This window comes from Pithys albifrons, chromosome 2 (assembly GCF_047495875.1).
Source record: "Pithys albifrons albifrons isolate INPA30051 chromosome 2, PitAlb_v1, whole genome shotgun sequence".
Taxonomy (NCBI): domain Eukaryota; kingdom Metazoa; phylum Chordata; class Aves; order Passeriformes; family Thamnophilidae; genus Pithys; species Pithys albifrons.
The window spans coordinates 18,581,857-18,609,184 of NC_092459.1; the positions used below are offsets into that span (position 1 = coordinate 18,581,857).

The 27,328-nt window shown below is 41.5% G+C and overlaps 2 protein-coding genes across 7 annotated transcripts in view; one reads left to right on the plus strand and one right to left on the minus strand.

Annotated features, from left to right (window-relative positions):
* ERICH1 (glutamate rich 1) overlaps positions 1–19,277 on the minus strand; it is a 96,914-nt gene extending 77,637 nt beyond the window's left edge. For 3 of the 4 annotated variants that reach the window (XR_011697109.1, XR_011697108.1, XM_071548425.1), the window contains exons 1-2: positions 19,238–19,277; positions 5,566–5,760 (exon numbers count right to left, since the gene is read on the minus strand). Coding sequence is in view for 1 of the 4 variants with exons in the window: in XM_071548425.1 (XP_071404526.1) it covers positions 5,566–5,760; positions 19,238–19,259 (217 nt within the window). In the remaining 3 variants the exon portion in view is untranslated. The remainder of the gene's footprint in view (positions 1–5,565; positions 5,761–19,237) is intronic. The other variant, XR_011697110.1, reaches the window with a different exon arrangement.
* Positions 19,278–19,546: 269 nt separating this feature from the next.
* The window catches only part of DLGAP2 (DLG associated protein 2), a 459,639-nt gene continuing 451,857 nt past the window's right edge, over positions 19,547–27,328 (plus strand). For all 3 annotated transcript variants that reach the window (XM_071548431.1, XM_071548426.1, XM_071548428.1), the window contains exon 1: positions 19,547–19,661. In XM_071548431.1, coding sequence (XP_071404532.1) covers positions 19,644–19,661 — 18 coding nt within the window. In that variant the 5' untranslated portion in view covers positions 19,547–19,643. The remainder of the gene's footprint in view (positions 19,662–27,328) is intronic.

The following is a 27,328-nucleotide window of genomic DNA, read 5'->3' on the forward strand; positions in this document are numbered from 1 at the left end:
AAGCTCACATCCAAGTGAATAATTTGCATTTCAAAATGCTCACTCTTTTGCCAGACACTGGGGTTTTTTCTGTGATACAGCAAGTTTTTAAGCATTTTTAATACAGCATTTGGAAGCATGTTTGCAAGCATAGGGAAAATGTTCTCTTACTTGTAGAAGCTTTCACCTTTCCACTTGCTCTCTTTAATACTTTGTCTGCCATAAGGCTCAGGTTCATTATATGTGTGTAACTTTTAAATGGTTTAAGGTAATAAAGACAGCTGTCTTACACTCTCTTTAATTTTATATTGAAGCAAGGAAAAGCTCTTTTATTATATCTTTTGAAATTAAGAACTATAGCTCTTGCAGTGGAAGGATTGAGTTCCTCTAGGGAAGAAATGTTTAGAAAGTCTTATTTAATTGTCCTGAGGGATAGGTTACATTCATTTTTTCACTGAGTATTTTGGTAAAATAGGGTAAAAAAGTCTGATTTAGGACAACTAGAACCCAAAGGGAAGGTACATCTTACTATGTCCTAGAATGGAAATTCTGGCCACAGGAACGTACTCAGGTTTGTTGGGTTTTTCTTAAATCACTTCTGTAAAAAAGAAAATACGTAAGTGACCAGTCTCCTTCTTTGGGGTTCACAAGCAGCAGCTTGACACTTCCACATGTTTTCTCCATCCCTAACAGAACTACTCCCTCCTTAAAGAAAGCGCAAAGGAAAGTGTCCCTCAGAATTTGTCTTCCATCTCCAGTTATTCTAGGTCTTATTCTAAGCTTTAGTTCTAGAACTGTGTGAAAGCTTTATGGGATAACCCTTTCTCACAGAAAATTATTAATCTCCCAAAATTATAGGAGAACCAGTCATTAACAGGGTAACCCAAGCATCTCAACTTCAACTTGATCTCAAAAAAGGCATATAAATGCAAATATTTACTTGATGTAAAAGTATAATCTTTAAATGTTATGGGTATGTCTCTATAATGTTTCAAGATGCAGACATTTATGGCAATGCTGCAAATACATTCTAATAAAGATCAGAATCTGGAGGGGGAGGGTGGTGGAAGTTTAGCTCATACAAATTGGTAATGGTATTTTCACAACCTGTTAATAACTATTAACGGCAAATAGAATGTAGTGATGAATTTTATAGTCAAACTTGTTATTTAATGCTAGAAAATAGTTAGGTTAGCTTCTTTTTAAATAAATCCTCAACATCTTAGTGACACTAGTAGCATTTTGCAAGACAAACAATCACTTTCAAACTAGGAAGGAGTTCCTATCTGTTAAAAAAATCCCTCATTTTCAATTGTTGCTTTCAATTACCAATCTCAGACTACTGGCACTTAAATCATCAGCTGTTTTATAGTTGTACCCATAATCTCTGACCTGTAAGTCAGAAGTAACTTAAAATAGTTTATGATCAAAAAATTCAATCAGTGCCTTTATGTTTTTCCTTCACCAAGGCCAGAGAGATTATAGCTCAAATCTCCCAGTCTATCACTAGATGTGTACTTTCAGTGTTCAATGTCATAAAATCACCAAATGCACAGGCAAGAGCTCCTTAAACAAAATCACAATCAGAAAAGAGTGGTTGCCTGTTGGTTTCACAGATGGGTAACGGATTTATCTTTTTTCCTATGAGTTTATCACTTCAGTCCCCTTCAAGGCTTTTTTTTTTTAGATTCTTATTTGTTGAACATCAATTAATAAGACAGAACCCTTTCTGTACCATTGCAGCATTTGCATGCCTTCAAGAAAAAGCAAACTCAGTTATAGCTTGCTGTTTATTTCAAAACCAGCCTTGTTGCTCTGCTGTGAAAATCCTGTATATGGATCTGGGTTTTTTACTCCCTGTTCCCTATTCCATGAGCTATATTTTACATGCACTAGGATTCTGAACCAAAAGCTTTTGTTTCATTACCTTGAAGAACACTGTATTAGCAATCAGGTATAAACAATCAGAGGAGTTATAAATCTCAAGGTCAAATAAATTCTCCCACTCACCTCCCACTTCAGTGGGAGTTTGGGCAGTCCCGAGTTTAGACTCACTACAAATTAAGGCAGTTTTAGCTTAAGAAATTACTCCACAGTCATACTTATTTAGCCCAACTTCATCATAGAGCAAATAAATATCCTGTTACCTATTTTGAATTAGTTCCCAATGGCATCACATATCATTGTGCAGAATAAGCTTAATGTTTTATCAGCCTTTTGAAAATACGCCTCTCATTATTGAATACAAAAAAGAAGTACCAGAAGTACTGATCTAGAAAACCAAAATATGTATCAAACAAACGGAACTGCAGGAGCTGAAATTTCCATGCAATCTTCTATTACAGTCACGGGATGCAATACAAGACAACAGCTACACAATCTCTCAAAAGAAAATTCTACCAAAGGGACATATAAAAAAGACTTGTAGCCAGCCTGTTACCAGCCATCCTTGTTACACATTGGGTGGAGGACTTTTCTTTTTTTTTTAATAAACAGACCAAAAGCAGTAACAAAGATTACTAAACTGATGTATGTTGGAAAGGACTTCTGGAGGTCATTAGTCCAAGCCCCAATAAAATCTGACCCAACTATATGAAGTCTTCTAGTATGCAGTTGTTTTCAGCTTTTTCAAGGATGGAGATACCAAAACTCTCTTTGGGCAGCCCACTCCCAGTGTTTCGTCACCCCCAAGGTGAAATTCCCTCCCCCATCCAACTGGAATTATTCTTGCCATAGCTTCTTTGGCACCCATTCTCCTGTGACTGAGCACTTCCAAAAAGTGCACGGCTCAGTCTTTCCAATATTCTCCCTTCCCAATTGGTGGCTGAAGTAATAAAATTTCCTCTTAACCCTTCTTAAGAATGAAACTCAATTCTCTCAGTTTCTCTTCCTCCATACTGTCATCTGGCTCTCTGGTCAGTAGTCATTACCATGGCCTTCAGTGGACTCCCTCTACTTTGTCATTACCTTTCTGTTACTGAGGAGCACAGTGGCCACAGAACAGGACGGACTCACAAATGCTGCTCCAGTGTGGTCTCACAATTGCTTCCTTCAAACTGCTGGCTACATTGCTAATGAAGCACAGTATGTCATCAGTTGCCTTTGCATAGGACACAATGTTGACTCATATTCCATCGAGCATCCACCAAAACCCCAACATCCTTTTCTGTGGAGCTTCTTGCATTTAGGTTACCCCTCGCCTGTGTTGTTGGCTACCCCATGTCAGACACAGGACTCAAGTCTGGTATTAATTATCAAGATATACCACTAGCACATGGCCATCTATCAAATTTTGTTCTGCTGACCACCATCCTTTGAGTCTGGCAGTCAATAAATCTGACCATTCACTTATCCAGACGACATCTGACTTTGGCAGCTGTAAGAATACTAGAGGAGGCTACACCACAGACCCTGCCTATCTACAAGCCAGTCATGTCAGCCTAGAAGGCAACAGGTTTGCACAACCTGCTTCTAGTAAAACAAGACTTACTGTTCCCAATTCCCCTTTTGTCCTTCACATGTTTGAAAAGAGCTTCTGGAAGGATTTACTCCCTAACAGGCTCACTTTTCCTCCCTTCTTTGAAACAGGCATGTTTGCCTTTTCCAGTCACTGAGCAATCTCACAGTTCCCAAAGAGGATAGAAACCAGCCTCACAATGACAATAGTCAACATCCTTGGATGCACACCACTCCGTCCCACTGGCATGCAATTGCACAACTGGGCAAACTACTCCCAGCTATCATCGCCTACTGTGGACAATGCTTCACTTTGATAGGCTTTATCATTAGGCTCAGGGGCCTGGAAAGTGTGAAGACAAGTCTTACCAAGCAGAAAAAAGGCACTAAATACCTCAGTCTTTCCCTTGTCGTCTGCCACTAAGTCCCTTGCCCATTCAGCAGTGGGTCTACATCTTCTTTAGTCTTCCAGCTATTACCCCCACCCTTCCTGTTTCTTCCTACATCCCTCCCGAGTTTCAACTCCAGATGAGCTTTGGCCTCCCTAACTCCATCACTGCATCCTGGGGCGGCATCTCTCTGTATTCTCTTCAGTAGCCAATATACGCTTTCACCTCCCCCATATAAGGGCCCAAAGTCCCCTCGCAGGAGTTGAGCTGCCTGCACTTACGGGCAGCTCTGTGATATCACACAGCTGTTGATTCAGACTGTTATGACAGAAGAACTTCTTATGAAAGACCTGTAAGAAGTCATCTCAGCAGGGCCTCCCCTCACATCACTCAGAAGCTGCTTTTAAGATAAGGCTTTTAAGCAGTTCACAGCTTGAGCTAGACTGAAGCCATGCCTGTGCCTGGGCACAGAGCCCAATTGATGCAATCCTGACCCACAGACTTCACATACTGGCCTGATCTCAGACTTGCCTTGTAACTACTGACTTGCCTGGTGTCACTGGTCTATTGGTTGAACCTGGTTACTGTTACCAGACATGTTCTGCTCTTCTTTTTTAGGCACTGTGAGACTGCTTTCACAGTGATGACCCAGCTCCTGTGCCTGCCTTATCCCAGCTAGCCTTCCCCCACCTTCCCCTTGTTGCTCCCAGACTCATCTAAGCTCATCAGGCATCCTGCCACATTTGCTTAGTTCTGAGCATGTCAAAACAAGCCGTTCTTGTGCTCTGAGAGGTTATTCTTGAAGATCAACAAGCTCCCCACAGCTCCTCTGGAATTCAAACCATTCTTCCTACCAACTTAATCCTTCCTACCATTTAATCCTACCAAGCAAACCCTTGAACAAGACAAACATCCATTATTCTGTAGTTGAGGGCTCTAATCCTACCATTCATTCTGCTCATTTCTTTCCAGACTATACCCTCCTCCCCGAGACAACATCCACTGTCAGTTCTTCCTTGTTTGCAAGTAATAAGTCTAGGTGAGCACCAACCTCCAGAGAAAGCTTGTCATACTACTGGGAAACATACCTTTTTATTTCAAGTCAGTTTAACAACCATCTAGTTATGGAAAAATTTGGTTTAAGATGAATACAAAGCATTCACACTCATTCTATACCAACTCTATCTTTTGGCACACCATTCACAGTCTCCAACTAATTTGAAAAAGAACTTTTACTTACCTATTCAAATATTCACATGCCATATTCCCTGCATAAACACACACAAAATAATGCTCTTTAGCAAGGTACTAACATGAATTATTTGCCTTCTGTTGGGTTTGTGCATCCTGTGGGATTTCTGTTGCAACATGAGGGCATGAGGAAGGGCTGGATTACGTATTCTCACCAATTTTTGGGTGTATCTCTAACAGCTGGGCAGAGCTATACCACTATAAGTCATTTTATCACCATTCAACAAACATTACACCAAGGACAGTTACAGCTTATATTGAAGTTTCATATTTGGTACTGCTAAATGCTGCATTCATGCATATACATCAAGACTATTTCTTGGTTTTCACAGGACTTATGCATGGACCTCAAGTGTTCTAGGTATTAAGTAACACTAGCACAAAGAAATTTGTCTGTTGGTATCCACAGATGTAAAAAGAACATACTATACTGTTGCAAAATAAAGCAGCTATATTTAAAAGCATATTATCAGAAAAAGGACAATCTCACCTTGAAATGACTTATAGGGTGGATCAGTTGATGTGCTAGCATCTGTTGATGAATTCTGAACATTATGCAAATTATTTTCTTCAGATTTTGTTCCCAGATTTCCAAGAACTGCCTCCTCTTCTCTATTTGAAGTGTGCACAACAGAAGATGATGACGTTTCACCATAGAGTCGTTTCAGTAATTTTGCCAAGAACACTGTGTGGTAAGAAAACTTTTTAGGCAGGAAGAAATGCTGTGTTTGAAAGATATTTTAAGACTTAAAAACTCCCAACAATTAATTGATATATTTTCCCTCATATGTCATGCAATGTTCTTCAGCAGTCTCTACCTCTCACAGGTAGAACTGAAAATAATACATATAAGTTCTAAACTTGTGGCAGAAAAGCAGCTTTAAAATCACAGAGTTCACTAGCAAAATTACATTTGAAGTCTTCTATTTTACGACATTTTGGCAACAAATTAATGCAGTACACTTACAGACTAAACACAAATTAATTTTTAATGTTTAAAACAAGAACCTATACAAAGCATTATAAGACTGCTCAAAATGCAGGCACAGAGGCACTACAAATTGAATTACTCATTAAAAATCAGTAAGCTACAACTATGTAATCACATAGAAGAACTAGAAGTAGAAAGCAGCAGAAACACATGGTAACCCAATTATTTCTACAGAATTAGCAGTATTCTTATACGCCTCTTCTTCTTATGGGCCCCTTTCTGACGACACTGACAATCTGCTACTATTTACTCAAATGCAAGAATCATTTGATTAAAGAAACACACGCAAATAATCTATGCATCAACAAAATCATCTTACGGATACATGTATATTTCAATCACTTTAAAAGACATATTATACTAAAATATAAAGTAATACTAAGAAAGATTTTATCTATTGCTAAACAACATCCTTAGTTTGATGAATTCTACGTGGTAGAGCAGATATTGTGTGAAAGGAGGTTTGAAAAGGGAGATTTGGAGAAAAACTCATAACCTATGCACTCTTTGGACACTATATAAGCAACCTGGTGCAGATTTGCAATAATATATTCCTGCAAAGAGAAAAGGACATATTGTTGTAAGAAGAAAGATTCCTACTGCAGCTAACAAAACCCCCATCATCAACTATGGGGAAGAATGCCTTTTTTTATAGGTTGAGACTACTGTTCCCAGAAAGACAGACACAGACAAGTGACTGTGTGTTTTCTTTTCATAAGGTTCCCTTGCCAGGTTTTTCTACAGCTACAAAGACAAAAATCCACAATTACTCTCAACTAGAGAAAGTAGACAGAAATAAGGAGTGCAATAAGACAAAGTTGACTGCCCTTTGCAGATCTCTGACTCTAAAGCAAGTTATCCAAGAGATTTATTCTGGATCCTTTCCCCAAGTGCTGCTACTAACACTACAGCATTTTAATGAACTCCAGTAGAGCTGTTACTAAATGCCATGGTGCAAGGCTGATAGGCAGCCAAGTCCTACACAGCTGCTCACTCACTGCCCCCACATGGAATGGGGGAAAGAATCAGAATGATAGAATTGAGACCACTAGTGGATTGAGATAAAGACAGTTTAATAGGTAAAGCAAAAGTCATGCACACAAGCAAAGCACAGAATTCGTTCACCACTTCCCATGGCCAGGCATCCCCAGGAAAACAAGGCTCTACCATGAGCAATGTACACTTGGGAAGACAAACACCATCACTCTGAGCATCGCTCCCTTCCTCCTTCCAGGTGTGTAAGCTGAGCATGACATCATATGGTGTGGGATTTCCCTTGGGTCTGTTGAGGTCTGCTCCCAATTCCTTGCACACTCCCAGCCTCCTTGCTGGTGGAGTGGATTGAGAAGCAGAAAAGGCCTTTAAAATGTAAGCATTGCTCAGCAGTAAAGACAAATCCCCATGTTATCAGCACTATTTTCACCACAAGTACAGAAAACACAGCACCACAGGAGGTGTTATGAAGAAAATTAACTCTAGGACAGCCATAAGCAGTATACAAATGAACATTCAAGCACTTGTACTAAGCAAGCTATTCTTCCAAAGCAAATGATTACTGACATACTAATGAATGTATGGAAATACATTTTATCCAAATCTGCTGAGAAGAGCCAGCCTCCTCACAACTACAGTTGATTTTCTGTTCCCCATCTTGAATGATTTCCCTAGTCATCTGTTCAGATATCCCTGATGCCCACCCACCCCCCTCAAATTACATCACTCTTTTTCCTTTCCTTTTTTTTTTAAATAGAGGCACTGTACTCATTAGCATTGCTTCAGAAAGCCAGATGAGACCTGTTGGGATACACTCATTCCTTCTCATTCCCATGGGGAATTCTCCCCATCTCTAATACCTATGCTTGAGAAAGCAAGTTGAAACAATGTCCGCCTTTGGAGGGCATGAATACTGAGGAGATTATTCTTTCATAAAAATCTATTTTGCTCAGAAATAAACATCTGGATCAGTAACAGTGATAGATTTACTTCACCAAAGCAGCATTCGTCTGGGTGTTTTCAGCAAACACTGTGTGCAGGGTGAGGGAGCTCTTTACTGCCTGCAGAGTTTGTACACCTGTGTCAGTGCATCTCAGCAGCGACACAAATCACCTCTTAGGAACCCAGCAATTCCCAATAACCATAACAGAATGGAAGTGAGCAATGGAGACACCCAGGCATGACAAAGTCTTCATTTGGAACCTGATGTATTTCAAGCTTTGTGAAGACAGCAGGAAGTGATGTATTCCAGCAGTACACCTTCCTCAGGAAAATGAATAATTGTTAGGAAGTGCTGAAAAAACTGACTGATTTAGTTTAAACTATTTGGAATCCTAAGCATATTCAGTTGAATAAAAATAAAATAAAAGCTGCCTGCAGCCCAAAACTTTTTGAACAAATTGGTCCTGCATTCAGTGATCAAGGAAATTAGGCTCTGAGGAATACCTATCCTGCCATACTCAGCAGCTTCACATGCTCCAGAGCAGCACTATGCTTTGCATTTAAGAGTCTCAGAGCTGAGATAACAAAACATTTTCCAGAGAACAGAAGCAGCTCCCTTCTCAGGGTTTTATTGCTGCAATTACTCAAAAAAGGTATTATCTGATATCCACAAGCACTGGCTTAAGCACAGGAGGTTGGTCTTGTCTGATGCTATAGAGCAGTTCTTTCCTATTCAAAAACTCTCCTTAACCTGATTGTCTTTGGCAGTATTCAGTATCAGAGATCAGTACATTTGCTAAGAACTACTCAGATCCTTAAAAATAACTACCTCTTAACAGAAGGTTAGCAATAAAGAAAATTCAAGAAAAAAAATCTGCTACAAGAGACATATCTACCTATCAGAGTTTCAAAATAAAGTAAAGCTTGCTCTCACTATACCCACAGCATAGTCAAGTTAATAACCATATGGTTCTTTGTTGCTGTTGCTTTGCAGTCAACATAACTGATGCATGTTCTGCAGGGGTTTATGTGGTCTTTTGATTCTGATCAAGCTCTGAATTTAATTTAAAAGCAAAAAAAAAATCACTTTCCAGCTGAAGACATGCAACACTACCAAAATATCCAGCCTGTAGCTGAAAGCACTGAATATTCCTACTGTGCAATGAGCTGAAGCAACACCAGAACACGTATCTTTACAGGAATTCCTCAGTGACAAAAAAGGAGACAGTATTTTCAGACATGAGAACAAGCTGCAGTAGGTACCAAACTAGTTCCATGGCTAATTCTTGACAACTCGTGTCTGGAAATAGCAAAGTACAAATACATCAGAAAACTGAAAAAGCATCAGGTCTCTGCATTTTGACATCATATAAACAAAGCAAAGCATAACTCCAAGAAATACAGTGCAGAACATACACTGTCTACTGATACAAACTGTGAACATCCATGATCTTTCTACTACAATTTTGCAAGAAGGGTAAAGAGACTCCTTGAAATAGAAGCATTTTTGGCACCTCTGTATTAAACTGATGCCTCGATTTAATTTGTATTATATACATAAGCAGACTATACACAAGCACACACTGGATAGCACTGCAGATTTATGAATGTTCTGGGGTTGACAACATGGCTCAGCATGACTTGAAACTCAAGACTACAGACTGTAACAAAAGCATGCTAAATAACTAAACAAAGTTCTGAACAACACCAGAAGAGTTCCTGTCCAGCCAAGTGTAGGAGGTGACAGTTTCCTCAAAAACATTTCTGTGGAGAATGCTTGCCATGTTCTTTGGGCTACTTGCCACACATACTGTAAAGCATCCTCACCATGTTTCTCAGTTGGTTGCCTCCTGCCTACTCAAGTTGAAGTTGGGCGGCAAGAACAAAATAAGTGGCATCAAGAGCACTGAACACATTAGAACTCCAGGAAGCTTGTGAGTTTTGTCCTACTTGGTTTTTCTCTCTCTCCTACAAACAGCTTTCCAAAAAGGGAAGAATCAGGAATTTCTTCTGAAACGATCCCATGTGTAAGATGTGCTAATATGCTATTTTTGCTAAAGCAGAAGAAAAGATAGTACAGCAGAACGGAAGAGGACAGAAAGAGCAGACAGACTGATAATCCACATACAGAACATATGGACAAGGCTTCATTTAAAACGTTCAGTTCATCTCTGTGCAAAATTACTCTTTGATATTCAAATGGATTTAAATCCTTCAAGTCTCCTTTTATTATGCAAGTACCACATCTCCTACGAAGGTCACAACAGGACAGTTATTTTACAGCATGGTCATAAAAATCACGGAACTGTTAATGTTGGAAGGGATCTCTGGACACCATCTAGTCTAATCCTAATGCTCCGAGTAGGAGCAACCAGAGCAGATTGCTTAGGGCCTTGCCTAGTTGGGTATAACAATTCCATTGCCTGGATCATCTCCTCTTCCCTAATCATGGCTGGGCAGTCAACTCCTTGACCAGAAATGCTCAGGAGGACTACTTGACAAAGCGTGACTCTTGAAAAAGATAGGCCTGCATCTATCGGGAGGCAGAGCAAGAGCATAAAAGCATTTTAAGAGACTGTTACATACAGAAAATGTTATCCAGACTGCCATCCTTACCAACTAGCAGGAAGAAGACTGATGATAACTTCAGGCTAGGAGCTACTATCCATTTAATTAAACTAACCCCCACAAAGCTTACTTGTCCTTTAACCACCCAGGATGTAGTTTCATAATTCGGGTCTTCTGGACTCTTTTTGACGGAGTGGTGCAACTGGCCAAACTGATGAGCAAAGGTCTTCACTCTGTACTTGTTTGGTCTTACACAGTGATTTTAGATCATAGTTCCATAAGCCTCAAAAAGACAAAGGCATCCAGTTTGTACTTCAGAGACCAGGGCAAAATTCGGTTTGCAGTAATGATGCCTAATGGAATGCAAGGTATCATACTTTGCCTACAGGCTACACCCTGCTCCAGAGACCTCATGTAAACAAGACACCAACTCTGCCCACAAGCCTCTGGGTGTCCAAGGTGTACTCAGTACAGATGATCGTGTATTGTACAAAACCCTGTTATAGTAAATGGAAATCAATACACAGAACCTCCAAAGCTAATTAAGTTTATTAACCTTGACCTGAACTTCCTCATATAAGAAAAGCCACACACACATTGCCCTCAGATAAAACCAAAACCTCCAATCACAAAGCCCCACAGCCAAAACTGCACAAGCAAATCCAAAATCAGCTGAAAGCTCAAATACCTCAAACCCTTGCTAGAAATGGCAGAGACCAGAGACTTGAACTAAGTGTATATGCACAAGCACACAATGCATTCTATCCCCAGGGGAAATGACCAGGTATTTTGCAATGGATGAGACACAGACTCCTCGTTGTGGTTAAATGAAAAATCATTTAATGGCAGACACATGCACATATTTATACCCTTTTTAGTTTCGGTTTCTGTTACAGTCCTCCAACCAGCATGTGACACGTAAGCACATTTTCCCCCTGTCAGCATCCTGCGTGCGTCCTCCCCACCAATCAGCTCCCAACAGGCACTGTTTGCGTGCCAGACTCCTGGCACTGGTCACTTCCTTCTATCCTGGCACCTTGTGATCCTCCTCTGTCTTGCCTTTGTTATGATTCTGCACAGTAATTAAACACTTACTTCAAATGCATTTAAGTAGAGATCACTGAGCTGCAGAGAAGATTCCCAGATTTGGAACACCAGATCAGCAACCACCAACAGAATAAAAAAACCAAAGAAGAAAAGGGGTAACTAACTACAACAAAACATTCCATGGCACCTGAACAGGATATCATTTTCCCAATCCCTCTTATTTTTATATGAATTTCCCATTTCCAGAAACATTCAAGCTACACAGGGCTATGAGGGAAAGAACGATGCAGTGACATGCAACTACATCCTGTGTAGCCCCATAGTTCAGATCATCGTAAGGATGTATCTGATATCTAAGAAGGGGTGCTCTTGTTCAAGTCAGGAGGAAGAAAGAGAAAATGTAACTTTCTTGTAATGGGCAAGGCCAGTTTTGCCAAGAGTGATGTAATTACTTTTCATCAGGGATAGTGTATGCAAACCAATGCAAGGCACTGTAGCACCGTTATGGGAATAACAAAATTGATCTTTCCAAAATGGGGGGGGGGGGGGGGGAGGAAGTGAAATATGCAGAATTCTATCCGTGGTCAAATTACAGTTTTATGTAAACAGAAATGGGCAATCTCCAACATGACAGTATTTTGCTTTGTGTTCACAGGCTGTAAGCACTCCTCATCCTGCAGGCGAAGCTATGGTAACAGGCTCTCATAACAGCAACTAAAGGACAAAAAAAAATAAAAGCAAGGACTGAAAGACATGTAGCAGAAAATTCAGGCTGAAGCTGACTGCCTCTTGAAAGAGGCACTTGTAGACAAATAGAGAACCTAACATCTTACAAGATCTTGTGTTCGGTCAAAGAGGATGCCATTCTGCAGATCATCTACAATATCTTCAGTCTTCATACTTCAGTCTTAACTGCATCTATCTATGAATTTATAGCCCTCGTTTCCAAATAGCACTGTTATTCTATGACATCCTTTCTTGAGGAAGACATCAAGTAATTTTTCAGTGTCAAATTTCAGGGTAGAATTCACTTGCAACTTAAGGCCAGAAAAAAAGCCCTTTTTTCAATGACTGGAAGAAGCAATTTTACACACCTATCCACACTGAGACCCAAAACCTTCTGTCTCAATACTTTTAATATACTTCAAAAGACTCTAGAGGTCCTTCAAGAAATGCAGGAACTCAATAGTTCATATTAGAGTGATGGAAGGATTTATTTGTATTTAAGGTCACATGAATTCTATGCTTGAACTAATAAGTATCAGCTGTCTTCATCTCAGTATGGGGACAAGAAGCTCGGATGCCATTTTAAATCTAATGTGTAATATTAGCTTCAGTGTCTCAAGACACTGACATTACTCTCACTGAAACATCCTATGAGACATTAAAACCAGATGAGAATTGCCTGAATTTTACTTCTATCTATTCTTTATTAAAGGTTTAAGAACCACAGTGGAAAAAACCTCCAGTTTTGTGCTCTCATGCAGTAGTTGATAATGTGGCTCTATTTATCTTTTTACCTAGCACTAAGTTTTATAATAATACATTGAAACTCATCTTATTATCCAAAACACAGCAATGTAATTCCTATCTTTGAGGCAACTTTTAAACAGCTGCAACTTATTTAATTATATAGCACACATCAGTAGGATTAAAAGGTAGGAAAAGAATATAGTGATTACATACCCCACATTTATGAACTCACACAAATTAAGCAGTTATCACAATGGGAGAGTAACTTACTACTCCAAGATTGACCATTGTGCATCCAGACGAACACAGTTCACAGCATTTGCAGATACAAAATAGTAACTTATCCACTACATAAAGCAGACATTTATTTTCTCTTCATAGCTTAGAAGAAACTGATTCAGCTTCACCAAGCACGATCTTTGATCAAACTGCAGTTTCAAATCAGTAAGACTGGTGTTACATGCCAGCAAATTCTGCATGACTGTGTAGTTAAATAAGAATCTGACTAATAGATCATTCCATGGTATCTCAACAACGGTTTTAGAGATCTCTCAGTTGGCCACCTTAATTGCAGCCACAAGCTCCTAGACATCTAATAAACTTGACATGATACAGATGATAAGAAGCTATACAACCGCAATGAGAAGACCAGAATTTTGTTCTGGCTGTTCATAAGAACCCTGTCTGCGTTGTAGTGAAGCCCTGAAAAATGTGTACTGCTGCTGCAGTCCTGGGAAAACAGAGCACCTTCCCTGTTATTGTAATTTGTGCAGGCTATCCACCTTCCACAACACTTAAAGATGTATTTCTCATACTGCACTCATATCTTGCTTTTACCTGTCACAATCAAACAGACCTCACTCAAAAAAATTCAAAGATATCTCACACACCCTTAGTAAGTCTCAACTTTGATGATTATTAATATTACTTGTAGAAGAAGTAATAATTCTGGCTACTCAGAGTTGGGCCAACTGTAAATCAGTTGCATGAGACGGTGCCAGTTGTGTGCCCTGACAAGAGCCAGAAGGGCCCACCATGTCCTGGGTCAAATACAAAAACCCCCAACTTATTCAGAGTTTAGATTACTGAAGAGAAAAAAAATTGCAAATTTTAAAGAGACACTTGCGTTTGAGGAAAGGAATCACGTTAAAATGAAGTTTAGTATACCAGTATTTAAAAACAAATCATGAAACTAGCAGGTGTAGTATCACTGAGCACAGACAAAAGTCCAACAAGATTGTGCATTATTAAGTGTTACTGAAAAGGACTCTTCATAAGCACATATTATATAAAATACAACTGAGTTTCTACACAGCTTTCTTCAAGGAGTAAATGTATCACCATTTGATATGACTTCAGTATTTGATTTTAACAGAGTATCCAGTGACTTTTGCAAGCATTCCCACATACACATATAACATCATCATCATCATGGCTGGGCTTTGTGAACAAAGAATTGGGAACTGGCCCCATGCTTTAACTCCTAAGGTTCATCTGCCATGGCCGAGCGAGCTTGGACGGTGACAGAGAAGTCCTCGGGACTAGAACCTACAGCCACTGGTATTCCCAGGAGGTCTCCCATCCAAATACCAACCAGGGCTGACCCTGATTAGCTCAACATATACATATAACAGAAATCAGTATAATACCAAACATTCTATCAAGACAAAGGTCTGGGAGTTTCAATGCAACTGGATTTTCATTTACTTTCATCTATGGAGTCTTTAACTTAAGACATTAGGGAACCCATTGAAATTCAAACTTCTTGAGAACAGTTTTCAACCTTTTGAACTAAACAAAACTGAAAACATAAGAAACCACATATTGTCATAACAATCTGTGCTGGGTTTGGCTGTACTGCAGTTAATTTTTCTCACAGGAGGTCGTGTGGAGCTGTGTTTTGATTTTTGCTGAAAACAGGGTTGATAACACAGTTTTCATTATTGCTGAGCAGAGCTCAAGGCCCCTTTTTGCTCCTCATCCCACCCCAACAGTAAGGAGGCTTGGACTGCACAAGGAACCAGGAGGGGACACATCTGGAAGAGCTGACCCTATCTGACCAGAGGGATATCCCCCACCATAAGATGTCAGGTTCAGCATGGGGAGGAGCAGCAGCTGCACTACAGCCGCTACAGCCTCGTGCTGGAGCAGCCGCCAGACCCTGCCTCGACTACGAGGACGAGTACAACGACACCTACGACGGCAACCAGGTGGGCACCAACAATGCCCAGTCAGGCGATGAGCTGATCAACAGGTGGGTGCTGTGCTTGGACAGGGCAGGCTGGTGGGAGTCCCTCGGGGTTGTCTGGACCCACAGATCCACCTCTGCTTCTCCGTGAGGATGTGTGTCCTCCAACCATCCCCCAAGCCACCCCTTTGGCTCCTGCTTTCTGTGAGACATGCAAGGAGAGGGGTTTGGGTCTCCCTTCCTCTGTGGGTTCAGAGTCTTGCCACGGCATGTGCCAGGACGTTCTCTGACTTCCACTCAGCCATTGCCTCAACTCATCAGCAAATCCAAGAGGAGATTTTGCCACTGTGTTGAAATTGAGGAGGAAGGGAGGGATGTTTAGAGTGGTGGTATTTGTCTTCTGAACTCACTGTTACACATGATGGAGCCCTGCTTTCCTGGGGATGGCTGAACACCTGTCTGTCCACGGGAAGCGGTGAATGAATTTCTTCTTTTGCTTCACTCTTGTTTTACCTATTAAAGTGTCTTTACCTCAACCAAATGATAAAAAAGTGAGTTTTCTCACTTTTACTCTTCCGATTCTTTCCCCCATTCCAGTGAGTGGCTGTGTGGGGCTTAGTTGCCAGCCAGAATTAAACCACAGAACAATCATAACTTTGCTTCAAGGTAACCGATAGATTCTAGAAATCCACTGATAACAAGATCAAAACTAGTGTTGAGTGAAACACATTACACACTGATTGTTTAAAAAGGTAGAATAACTCCATACCAACACAGCACAAGACAACACCTCTCCCACTTACAACTTTTACTAAATAACATAAGTACCTACACCTGTCCTTAAATATCCTAGCATGTTTAAACAGAGTACCATCTATCACCTCTTGACCATCTCACTCCAAAGTAAAATTTCAAAAAAGAAACCAACCTTAAAGCAACACCCTTCATGCCTGCAAAAAAGCCCCCAAAACCCCAACCACCCACCCACCGAAAATACAGAACCTTGAAGACCACACTATGTGTGGCTCTGCATATGCAGCATTCTGTGAGCATGAGCTTCTCTCACAGACTTTCTAAATAGAAAGGCATTGGATGTATCATTTATGCTTCTTTCATTACCATGTTGTCCTTCCTCATTCAGGCACAACACCAAGGTCAGCAACAAAAAGAGCTTAATATTTTTTTCTTCCCCCTCCTTAAGAGGTTTTAATGGCAGAGTCAAGTACATTTACTCTAGTCCAATTTCTACATGTAATCACAAAAACCAGTTGTTTGTGATTTATTCAACTACAATACAAATAAAATTTGTATCTTGGTAAGCTGTATTAAATCTTTGGTCACTGAAACCAACCTCCATTACTCTACAGTTTGAGGGGGAGCAAGATACCTCTCCCAGAAGAAAAAAGAATAGTGTCAGGCATCAAACTCCATTTCTAATTAATATTTCCCTTAGCGATAAACATAGATGATTAAAGACATCCACCTTAAACAAAAAAGGTGTTTACCTCCCCCCCCGCCATGAAAACCCCCAAAGTATTTGCTAAAAATTTATGCCGAGTTTAGAAAACAAAAATAAATATATAAAACCCCTCAAGATCTCTAAGAAGCAATGCTGCTTTGAAACAATTATAAAAAAGAAAAAATAGCATGTTTTTCTACAAGAATTGAGCTGTTTTATATCTGTTAGAGCCATTTACAAAAAACCAATAAAACTCCAAAACTAAGGAACTGCAATCTCATTTCAATCCCCTTTACAATCCTGCCCCAAGCCATCTGATTCATCACAAAGGAGCTAAAATAGCAGTCCTCAAAGCAATACTCTCTGTTTAAAACCACTCGTTACTTACAACTATCAATGGGTCACATTTGCTTTCCAGTTTAATCTCTCAAACAAGAAGCCTGCTGTAGTACCACAAGATGATCCGTTGCACAGCGTGCTAACTTTTGTGTCACTTACTTGCAGTTCTAGTCAATAATGTACATTACTCCTACACCAATATCTTACTTGTACCTTTTACTCTCTATATAACCCTTTATGATAGTGTTACTTTGGGGTGGCACAAATTTTTAAGAATGATGACCACTGCTTAAAGATGCAATTGATGACGTGAAACAGCAAGGAATTACGAACTCAGCTGTCCCAGACAGGATAGTCATCTTGTCAGTAACACATTTACGACACCACGGTAGTACCTCTAGCTGTGTTACAAACCCTTGGCACCTGAGCAACTGAACCACAAAAAGTCCTACAAAACTAAAAAAAAAATGCAATTTCTCAGTTAGACCAGACCCACCCTTTCCTGGCAAGAGTGAAGTACCTTTCCCTCACCTACACTACTGGCTTTCTGCTATTTTGATTCTTCTCACTGACAATTAGATCCATGACCTACAAGCTGTTGACTACCCCATTTATTCTGTACTATGGCTCAGTTCCGTACACAACAAGGAGCTTCATTGTCTACTTCTAATGCAGACAGAAGTCTGTCTTCAGCATCTTCAACCTATCCTTACAGACAGGAACTAAACCAGCGTTAAAGAGAAGCATCTAAACCTTCTTTTTCTGCTCTTTTCTAAGACACCTATCTTTTAAAAAATGTATATAGTTTCACACAATAGAAAGTCAACAGTTTTCACATATGCTATTGACTCCAAAGGATGATCAGATGAGGCTGCAAACTCTCCCAATGTTGTTATTTCCTCATAGGTGCAAACCTAGAGCATCTTCGTATGTTTCACTGTATTTTCTTCCCAATCTTAAGTCATTGCTCCTTCGAGTGACTGAATAAAGCATGAATGAATTCTAACTTTACTCAGTAAAAACAGTCACTCAGCATGATCAAATTTAGCTTTCTCTGCTACATCACCAAAACAAGTGATTCTTTATTTGACCTTTGGTCTTGAACAATTTGAATGCTTCAGCATTGGGATCCCCCATTTTCAGCTCCAGGGCCATGCATTCATTTACAAGTGCATGAATTCACTCCTCCCAATTCTCTAACTTTCTCCCCGACGACACCAATTTGTAATGCACATCCTCAGACTCTCGAAACAAAACAGTTACTTCTCCATTTCTCACAAAGAAGCTGCATCTAAACCACAGAGAACACTACTCTGCATTTATACTTCCTTCACACTATCACTAGTTAAACACAGCAAATAACTTAAAACATTAACTCTGACTGATTTGTCTCACTCTCCAGTTGTTATCCTCACAAGGATTCCAATTTCAGGATGCTGGAACTGTCCAAAAACGCCAAAGCCAGACAGCATCCGCTTCTTATACCTCACCCCTACTCAATACCAACTAAGAAAGAGGTCTCACTTACAGAACACCTGTGTTTATTATTGCATTCTTCATGTGCAAAGCCACATCTTATAAAACATTAAGATAAATCAGTTTGAAGTTATGCTTAGATAGAACGCTTTTATGTTATTCTTTGCAAACACAGAACCGTAGTTGTTTCAGAACTGACCTGACTCACTTTTAAATAAGCCAAGTTAGGTGGTCACTAACAAGTAAGCACACATGTTTGCGCATACTGAGAAAAAAGCTATTATCTCAAAGTACCTTGTGATGAGAAAGGTAATTTTGATTTGCTGTGTGTCCCGACCTTCGGCAGGCACAGGCGGCAGGAGGACGCTCCGAGGCCCGGCGGGTGCGGGGCAGGAGCTCGGGAGGGCTGGGCCCGGGCAGCCCTGAGCACCCACCGCCGAGCCCGGTCCGCGGGGAGGCTCCCGAGGCCACCCCCGGCCTCCCCGGCCTTCCCCTGGCCCTCTCCCGCGGGCAGAACGCCGAGGAGCGGGACACGCGAGTCCCGCGGCGCACACGGCCCGGAACGCGCCTCTGCCAAGTGCTGCCGCGCCCGAGGCCGCCAGCGCCGCTCCCCGGTATCTCCGTGCCCAGCCTCGGGAGCAGCGCGGCAGCCCCGAACCCCTCCGCCCCGCTCGGCGCGGACTCACCTTCCCTCCTGCTCTCGGCCATGGTCCCGGACCCGCCCCACGTGCCGCGGCCCCGCCCTCCGCCCCGTTCGCCGCCGCGCGCGTCCGTCCCGGTGTTCCGGCCGCGCCATTGGCGGGAGCTGCGCTGGGGGCGTGGCCGCGGCGGGAGCGGCCCCGCCCCTCCGCCCGCGCGGTGCGCTCGGGCTCCGGTAGGGGGCGCGCGGCTGCGCAGAGCCCGCGGGGGCGCCGCCGTCGCGCGCGCGGGGCGGGGGTGCGCGCGGGGCGCGGGGAGCGGCGCGCGGCGGCCCCGGCGGTGAGCGGCGCCGGGGGGAGGCTGGGCGCGCGCCGCTGCTCCCGCTGCCGCTCCCGGCGCCTCCTCCGGCCGGACCCGCCGCACCCGCACCCGCCGCGTTAATAATGCACTAGAATGTCAGCGCTGAAAAAGGTAGGGAGGCAGGGAGGCACGGGAGGGAAGCGGCCGCCGTCGGGGCGGCAGGCGCGCCGGGCTGCTCGCAGCGGGGGCTCCGGCGGTGCCGGTGCCGGTGCCGGTGCCGCGGGTCTGCGTGGGCACCGCCGCCGTCGGGGACGGGCGCCCGGGCAGTGGGGCGAGGGCGCGCCAGCCGCGCCGTCGGTGCTGGTGTCATCCCTCGCCACCGGTGCGTCCGGCACCGCGCCGGCTGTCACCGTGGCTGGCGGCGGTCTCTCCTCGGCACAGCCCAGGCAGGACTGATGTGCGGCGGGGTGCCCGGAGCCGGAGCGGGGCGGCCGCGGGCCGGGGAAGGGTCGGCGGTTGAACCCTCCGTGCGACCGATGTGACGCGGGGGAGCGGCAGGGCGAGGGATGCTGCGCGCGGAGCTGCAGTACCGGCGGCGATTTAAATTTTGGCAGCTCGGGGCTCGGGGCTGCCCCACGAGGAGGAGCCGGGGCTGCCGGCGCACCGCCGCCTGCACCGCTCCCCCCTTTACTTTCCCGGCTGCCGCGCCGGGGCGGGTGCTGGTACGTCGGAGGGGTCGCGCTGCTCCCCTCCGGCTTGTCCCAGACCGCCCGAGGTGCGGTGGGGCTGCAGCCCGGCAGCCGAGGAGGGGCGGGCGGCAGGTGCGTCCCGCACGTTCTCCGCACGTCTACCCCGCCGTGGGTGCGGGGGGCTCGGCGCGGCTGGAGGAGCGCGGGGGTGGGTGCCGGGCGCATCTGCTGCGCTGCCCTCGGTCACCGGGGCGATGACGGGTGGCTCTCGCCGCGGGGAGGGCCGAGTTCGCGGGCGAGCTGGCTGAGCGCCTCCGCGGTCCTTTGGAACACCGTCTGCCGGAGAAATTAAATAATTACCCCGCATCATAATGGAAGCGCAGCGCGCCCCAGCCCGCCTCGCTTCCCGGAGCGGAGCCGGCAAACCGCCCGGCAGCCGCCACCTCGGGCCGGGACGATGCGGAGGGGCCGGAGCGGGTCGTTCCTGGGGAGGGGAGCGGAGAATGGAGAGAGCCCTCCAGCCAGCTGGAAGTGCAGGACAGGGGCTTTCTCTTATGGCTCCGCTTTCTGTCGCCTTCGTAACCTAATTCCTGCCGCTGCCGGTGCCCCAGTTCTAAGAGCGGTGCCGGTGCCGTACAGCTTGGCGTTTAGCTATAAATCCATGTATAAGTGCGTTGGCCTTAACTTCCCTCAAACTTGCAAAGGTTTCTGATTTACTGTAACAGCCTATTGTTTGTTTCCGATTGAGCTTCGTTACGGCACAGGCTTACCCGGGACTTAATGTGCCTTGGGAGCGGGTGATACTTGACATCTCTTCCAAATTAAAGCCCTGAGAAGACCAAGCGCTTCCGTCACTCTAGGTGGTGCGAGTTCAAGAAGAAGGCTGTGAAACTCAAAACGCCCTTCTTAGGGCTGTGGTGTTTGTAGCTGTTTCTGCTTCAGAGTAGCATCAGAAGCAGAGCACTAGCAAAATTTGCAACACTGGTTAGCTCTAGCCATTTAGGAAGTAGACGACTGCAAGTGGGCATCCTTTGATGAGCAGGGGTCACCTCAATGTGATCGAGTGCAGATCCAAGTGCAGATGATAGAGGAATCTCGCGCGGGGTCTTAGTAATGGAATGCTTTTTACTCTGAGATGTGTCAAAGGAGCAGACTGGTTGTACTGAATGTTTTAAAAAGCTACTCCAGGGTAAAGCAGGGGATCGTACTATTTTATAATGCAAATGTATTTGAGGTATCACATCATCAGCCTTTCACGTTTGTGATTAGTTGCATTTCCACCTTTATGTTTCAGCTGGAAAACAGGTAGAATAGGAAGAGTAGCAAGTTTTATATTTCTGTGCCTTCAGCGGTATAGCAGTACTTTCAAGTCATTTCCAGATGGTTTACACAAAACATTTTCTTTCAGAACTGCAAGTTTTAATTTTACTGTGTGTAGCTATTTTTACATTGACAACCACATCTTATAATTTATATTTGAAAGGTTGTTCCTTCCCCCATCATTTTGCATGCTTTCCAAAATGTCTGGTATGTGGTTAAAATAGACTCAGGCAATGTTTAATAGTTTTATGAATTACAATGTTATGCATTGGAGATTTAGTTCTGAGTGCTCTAGGCAGGCCCTGTGTGATCTGACATAATATTCCTAAGTTAACAAATGCATTTATTATGTCATTGATCAGTTACACATGAACTAAACTAAGATTGTCAAATAAATTTGTTGATTCTATTTTAGATTATTTTTAGCTTTTCATTTTAGTACTATAAAGTGCTATTTGTATTTACTTACTTATATATCTAGGTTGCAATAGAACGATATGGAGCATACCTCTTTGTTAACTTTTTAGAATATCTAGTCCCTTCAAAGTGAGTTTAAATTTCTGGCTAAAGTTGAAGTTACACTTAGACTGAAGTCATAAGTGCTTTAAACAAGCATTTAACAACCAGCAAACATAGGCTGCTCTTGACAGAGGTGTTGAGGAGAATGTTTTGTCTATGTACCGTGTAAAATCACATAGTCAAATCCAAGACCTGCTGAATCAATGGTAATAGTCCTAATGACTTAATAGGATCAGAATTTCACATTTGTGTAGGTCCAAGTCCCACCAGTATTCATGACGATGCTGTTGAAACAAAACATTACCAAAGCAAGACAAAAATGTTAAGGTCCATCATGGCAACCCAAGAATTATATTGTAAATGAATTTCAATATATGAAGGTAGTTACTTCAGTAGTAATTGACAGATGTGATAGAAGAAATGTATCCCTGAATGCAACCTTCATACCTGATCCTGAGGAAAGCTTGGCTATTCAGTTTCCACTGTGTTTGAATGCCAGGAAGTGTCCTGCCCAGAGGATACGCTCGGCAAGCTCCCCTGAACATTGCCTGTCCTCGTCCAGTTACCACATCACAGTTACAACAGGTATTTTTGACAGCAGATATTCTAATAGGAAATACTCACAGACACAGCCTGGACGATTGAATTTCAGCTTCATTGTGAGCTTTGCCTGGCTAAATTACAGACAATGGAGTAAATATTGGGATAGCTTTTGTGTTCCTTAACAAAGGTGGTAAAATGTTATTTGACACCTGCCTTTGGCAGGAAATTTCTTCCTATTTGTAATTACACATAGTCAAAGCAGTCTTCTTGTATATCTATGATAATCCTATGAGAAGTTTTAGCAAAAAAAAGAACATAGTTCCTGAAATAACCCATGAGGTTTTTATGGGGTATACCTTTGGGTGCCCTTTGAATCAAAGAAAAACAGCTGCTTTGGTTCTACTCCATGAACAAGACAAGTCTTATTTGCTGCTTCAGTTAATCAGTACAGTGAATTTGTTTATCTAACCATGCATGATGAACAAGAGGACCATGAATACAGAAAGTTAAGTGTTAGCCCATGAAGGCTTTCAGTTCTTAGAAATGTATTATATGGGCCAAAATATCCCATTGAGATTTGGAAATGTTCTGTTTGCTAAATGGGTAATTTTGTTTGACTAGCTACAGGAAAAAAACATATACATATTGGTTCAGTTTGCCTTGCAAAAATTCATAGTCATCCACAAACCATATGGCTTTCTTACCTCTAGTAAAGAAATAGCTCTTTGCATGGCAGATACAGTGTGTCAACAGCTATGATCAAATATAAGTAGAAGTGGGCATGGATGAATCAGAATCTCTTTTAAAGTAGACCTGTTGGAGACCACAACTTCTTATATTTCAGTCCATATATATCTCCATTATAGAATTATATTTCCTGGAACAGATTATAGTTCATCACATCTACTTTCTGTTGGAGAGGCCAAAATGATTCATTAAAGTAAAATAAGTACTCTTCCCATGATATTTATTTAGAAAATGTCAAGTAGCAGTTTATTCATTTAGTACCCGCTCAGTTGTGATGAGAGGATGAAAATCATTGCAGTCAGATTTCTCAATCAGAGTTTCCATGCATACATATATATTCGGTCTCACTTTGCTTTTATCTGTTTCTCACTGTACTTTCTTAAATACTTCTTTTGTGCATAAAATTTACTCATCTTCCCTGCATTTTCATTCCTTATTTGTCACATTTCTCTGTCCTTGCCAGTTTTGAAAATGAACAGCAAATAGCTTCCAGTATGGCATTCGCCTTAAGCCCTCTAAATTTTTTTGTGGTTCTGAAAGCATATATTCTTACGATCTAAAAAAGACTTTCTTTCCACTTTTGATAATAAATGTAGTATACACCAGCAGTTAGCAGAGATGCATGAGGTATACCATAGATGAAGGCTTTTATCTCATACGGGGAATCAGTGTCTTATCTTCAGCAGATGCTGCAACCACTGCATGTAGATAAAGTAGATAACTTGACAGTAATGGAACATGTCAAAAGTATGATCAAATACATACATAAATCCAACAAGACAAAAATCAGTAATTTAGACTGTACATATTCACAAATAGCAGAAAGAGCTAAAGTATACATCAGGGCTTTCTATCTATGCCTCCCCATCTTGGGTCCTTCATAGCTGCTCCTTCTCCATCAAAAATACTTCCACCACTCTCAATTTTGCATCTTATGTCTTAAATACTTTCTTTCAAAAGTAAATGTGTTGTGTTCAAAGAAAGAAGAGTGTTTTAGGATTGTCAGATTGAGCTGAGCTCTGTCTGAACACAAAAAGATGTTGCAAATCCAAGTTTATTTTGAGTCTTGATAATGATGTTGAAAGCAGTTAGGAAAGCATAAAGTGAAGATACACAACTTAGGGAGAAATTGGACACCACTCTTGTGTAGTGGTCATTTAAGGTGTCTCTGATACATATTTCATCTTGGAAGCTGAGGGGCTGCTCAAGCAGTGTTCAGCCTCTGGAGTGCTGCCTCTCAGAGGGTACAACTCACCTGCATTGCCCTGGAGAGGCAGCAGGTCAGTACTGAGAATAACAATTCAAAATGGTTTTTATTATCTTTCTTCTTTAATTTAGGGGATACTGTATTTTCAATAATCCCTAAGGTGTGGGGAGAATGAAAATTAATTGTTTAATCTTCTTTGAAATCTAATTTCCCTTAACATACCAGGTTTTTCTAATGTGTTGATTTCCTGCATGAAATTTTTTGGGGGGCATTAGAGGTCAACTGCATTAGTTTCCTCTGATTCTTTGCTTCTTGACATTATAACTTGTTTTGTGAAACTTTTAAATGCCTTAATAATGTTATGCAAATTACATATTGTAAGATGTCACCAAAGTCTTCTGCAATTTTCCTAGTTTCTACACTGGGTAGGCTGGTGACTTTTCATAGAAAGCATACAGAATATTATTAATGATGCAGATAATTTAATTAGCCTTAAAGGGAACTTTGTCCAAACCATTGCACTCTTTTGAGCTCATGCAGCTGCAGGAATACAGAAGTATGTTATTGTATTATTCTGTGCTTTATTGGCAATGAAGAGTAGAATGAACTTTCCAGCTTTCACACATGTCTTTTAGTTTCACAAGTAGCCTATAAAAATAACACCAAACGAATAGCTTCAGTTGCCACAAGTGGGAGGTTATTTTTTAACCTCTTTTTTTCCCTCCCAAATAGCAGACAGTAGTGAGAGAATCTCAAGTAGTTACTACTCCTTTTATTTCTTATAAGAAGAAAACCCAGAGGACCTTCCACAGTCATATTCTTATTGATTTATGGCTTACTAAGTCATTGGGATATAAAGCTACAGAGCATAAACACTCTTATTCTATTGAATTTGTCTAAACAGAGTCCAAGTAAGATTAAAGACATCACTTTTGCTTCATTCATGCAGAGTGAAATTCTTTCCAAAGAGCATCAGTATAAGGCCACCTTTATCCTCTGTGCAACAGCAGATTTCACTTAAATGAACAACTATATTCTTTAGTTTTAGAGTTTGATAAAAATTATCTTACCTGATGAGCAGAAAGGAGGACAAAGCTTGCTTTTATTCCTTTGATTTACTTCCCTTGATCATGAAGCATTTCAAATCATGTATAGTTGAAGCTACAAGAAGAATCTGGGCCTTTTTTTAATGCTAGAAAAGGAAATGAAAAAGCACAACCAAATGTCTTGAAAAGAATGTATCTATCTGAATTCATCTTATCATACCTTTAACCAGGCTTCCTTATGATAACACAATGTGGAGGAAATCGTATGTAGACTTAATAATGTTAATTTTTTTTTAATTGGGTTATGAAGACCATCACAGTGAGAAGATGTGTGTCAGTAGGAAGTATTCATATCCTCCAGCTGGGAAGACGATGGACTCCCCTTGGTAAGAATGACACAAACTTCACCTTCCCTCTGGAGGAGAGTTCAAACCTCTCTGATGTTTCCAGCCCTTTCTGGCTGCAGGACATGAAACTGATCTTTTCTTTGATGGCAACTTGTGGCTTTGTTATCCAGCATGTGCCCTGGTTTTTGGCTATTTTGGGATTATCTTTGCCATAATGTTTTACATAAAGGTAAGAAATAGAAAAAATACGATTTTTAAGTGTTCCTGTTATGCATTTTATGCATGATAATTCCATTTCTATGTGAGTCTGAGATTTTGATCTCACTCATTTGAGAGTCTGTTTACAAATAGTGTCATTTAGAAATAACTTCTATAACTTGTATTCATACCACAAAAGTCGAAATTTACTTTTCAGAGCTAAATAACTTATTGGTTTTAAGACAATAGCTTTAATATTTAAGATATTCATTTTAAATTAATTAATGTGTTGGGTTTTTTCTTAGTAGCTTAACAAAAATTTAAATTTACTCTTTTCCTTTCTGGAATCCAAATGGATAAACAGGAGTGCTGGGGTTTTTTCCCCTCAGTTTTAGCAGACAGAAATCAAAATGTTACAGGCATGGGTCCTTCACAACACAGTTTATTTAAACTGCAGTTTACTAAAATTTATAGATCAGGGTGATTTTATCACAAGGTCCTGCAGCTTATAGCACTATATGCAGAAAAGGCTGCAGTACATATGGAAATGCAGCATAAGTTTTGAGGCCAGTCCTGAAATGAATTGGATTCTTAGTGTCTCCCATCTCCACAAACATAGGCTTTTATACATTGTGCAAGAGGTGAGTATAGTAAGTGAGGTGTTTCAAAAGAAATTATTTTATGAAGTTGAAAAGAGATGCAATTAATTATGATATTGTGTACTTTTATAACAATATGGATGCTACGTAATTTGATAACAGTTTTCTTAAATGGTAATTTGTAACTACCTCAAAAATCTTAATATAAATGACAATTCTAAAGGAGAAAACTTGTCTCTATGCTATTTTTCAGCCTCATTCTTCCTTGAGTAAAGTGATACCTTTTTATATTGCACTGACTTTTATCACAAAAACTTGAGCTATCTACACTGCAAGGTTTCAGCTGCAACGAGATTTAGAAAGTTATATATTGCTTTATGAATTCAAAGGCACACAGTGACCTTTGAAAATAAGGAAATAGATGACCAAAGTATTACAATAGATCTAAATAATTAAATATTTTGAAGTTATTTTTCTTTTCAAATTATGAACTGATAGATTATTTTTGGATGCGTCCCAAAGCTTTTCCTTTTTCCCCCTATAAGTGTTTCTCAAGAGGTAAAATAACTTGTTAAAGGTTATGGAAATAAGTGGAAATATTCTTATGACCACCAATAAAATAC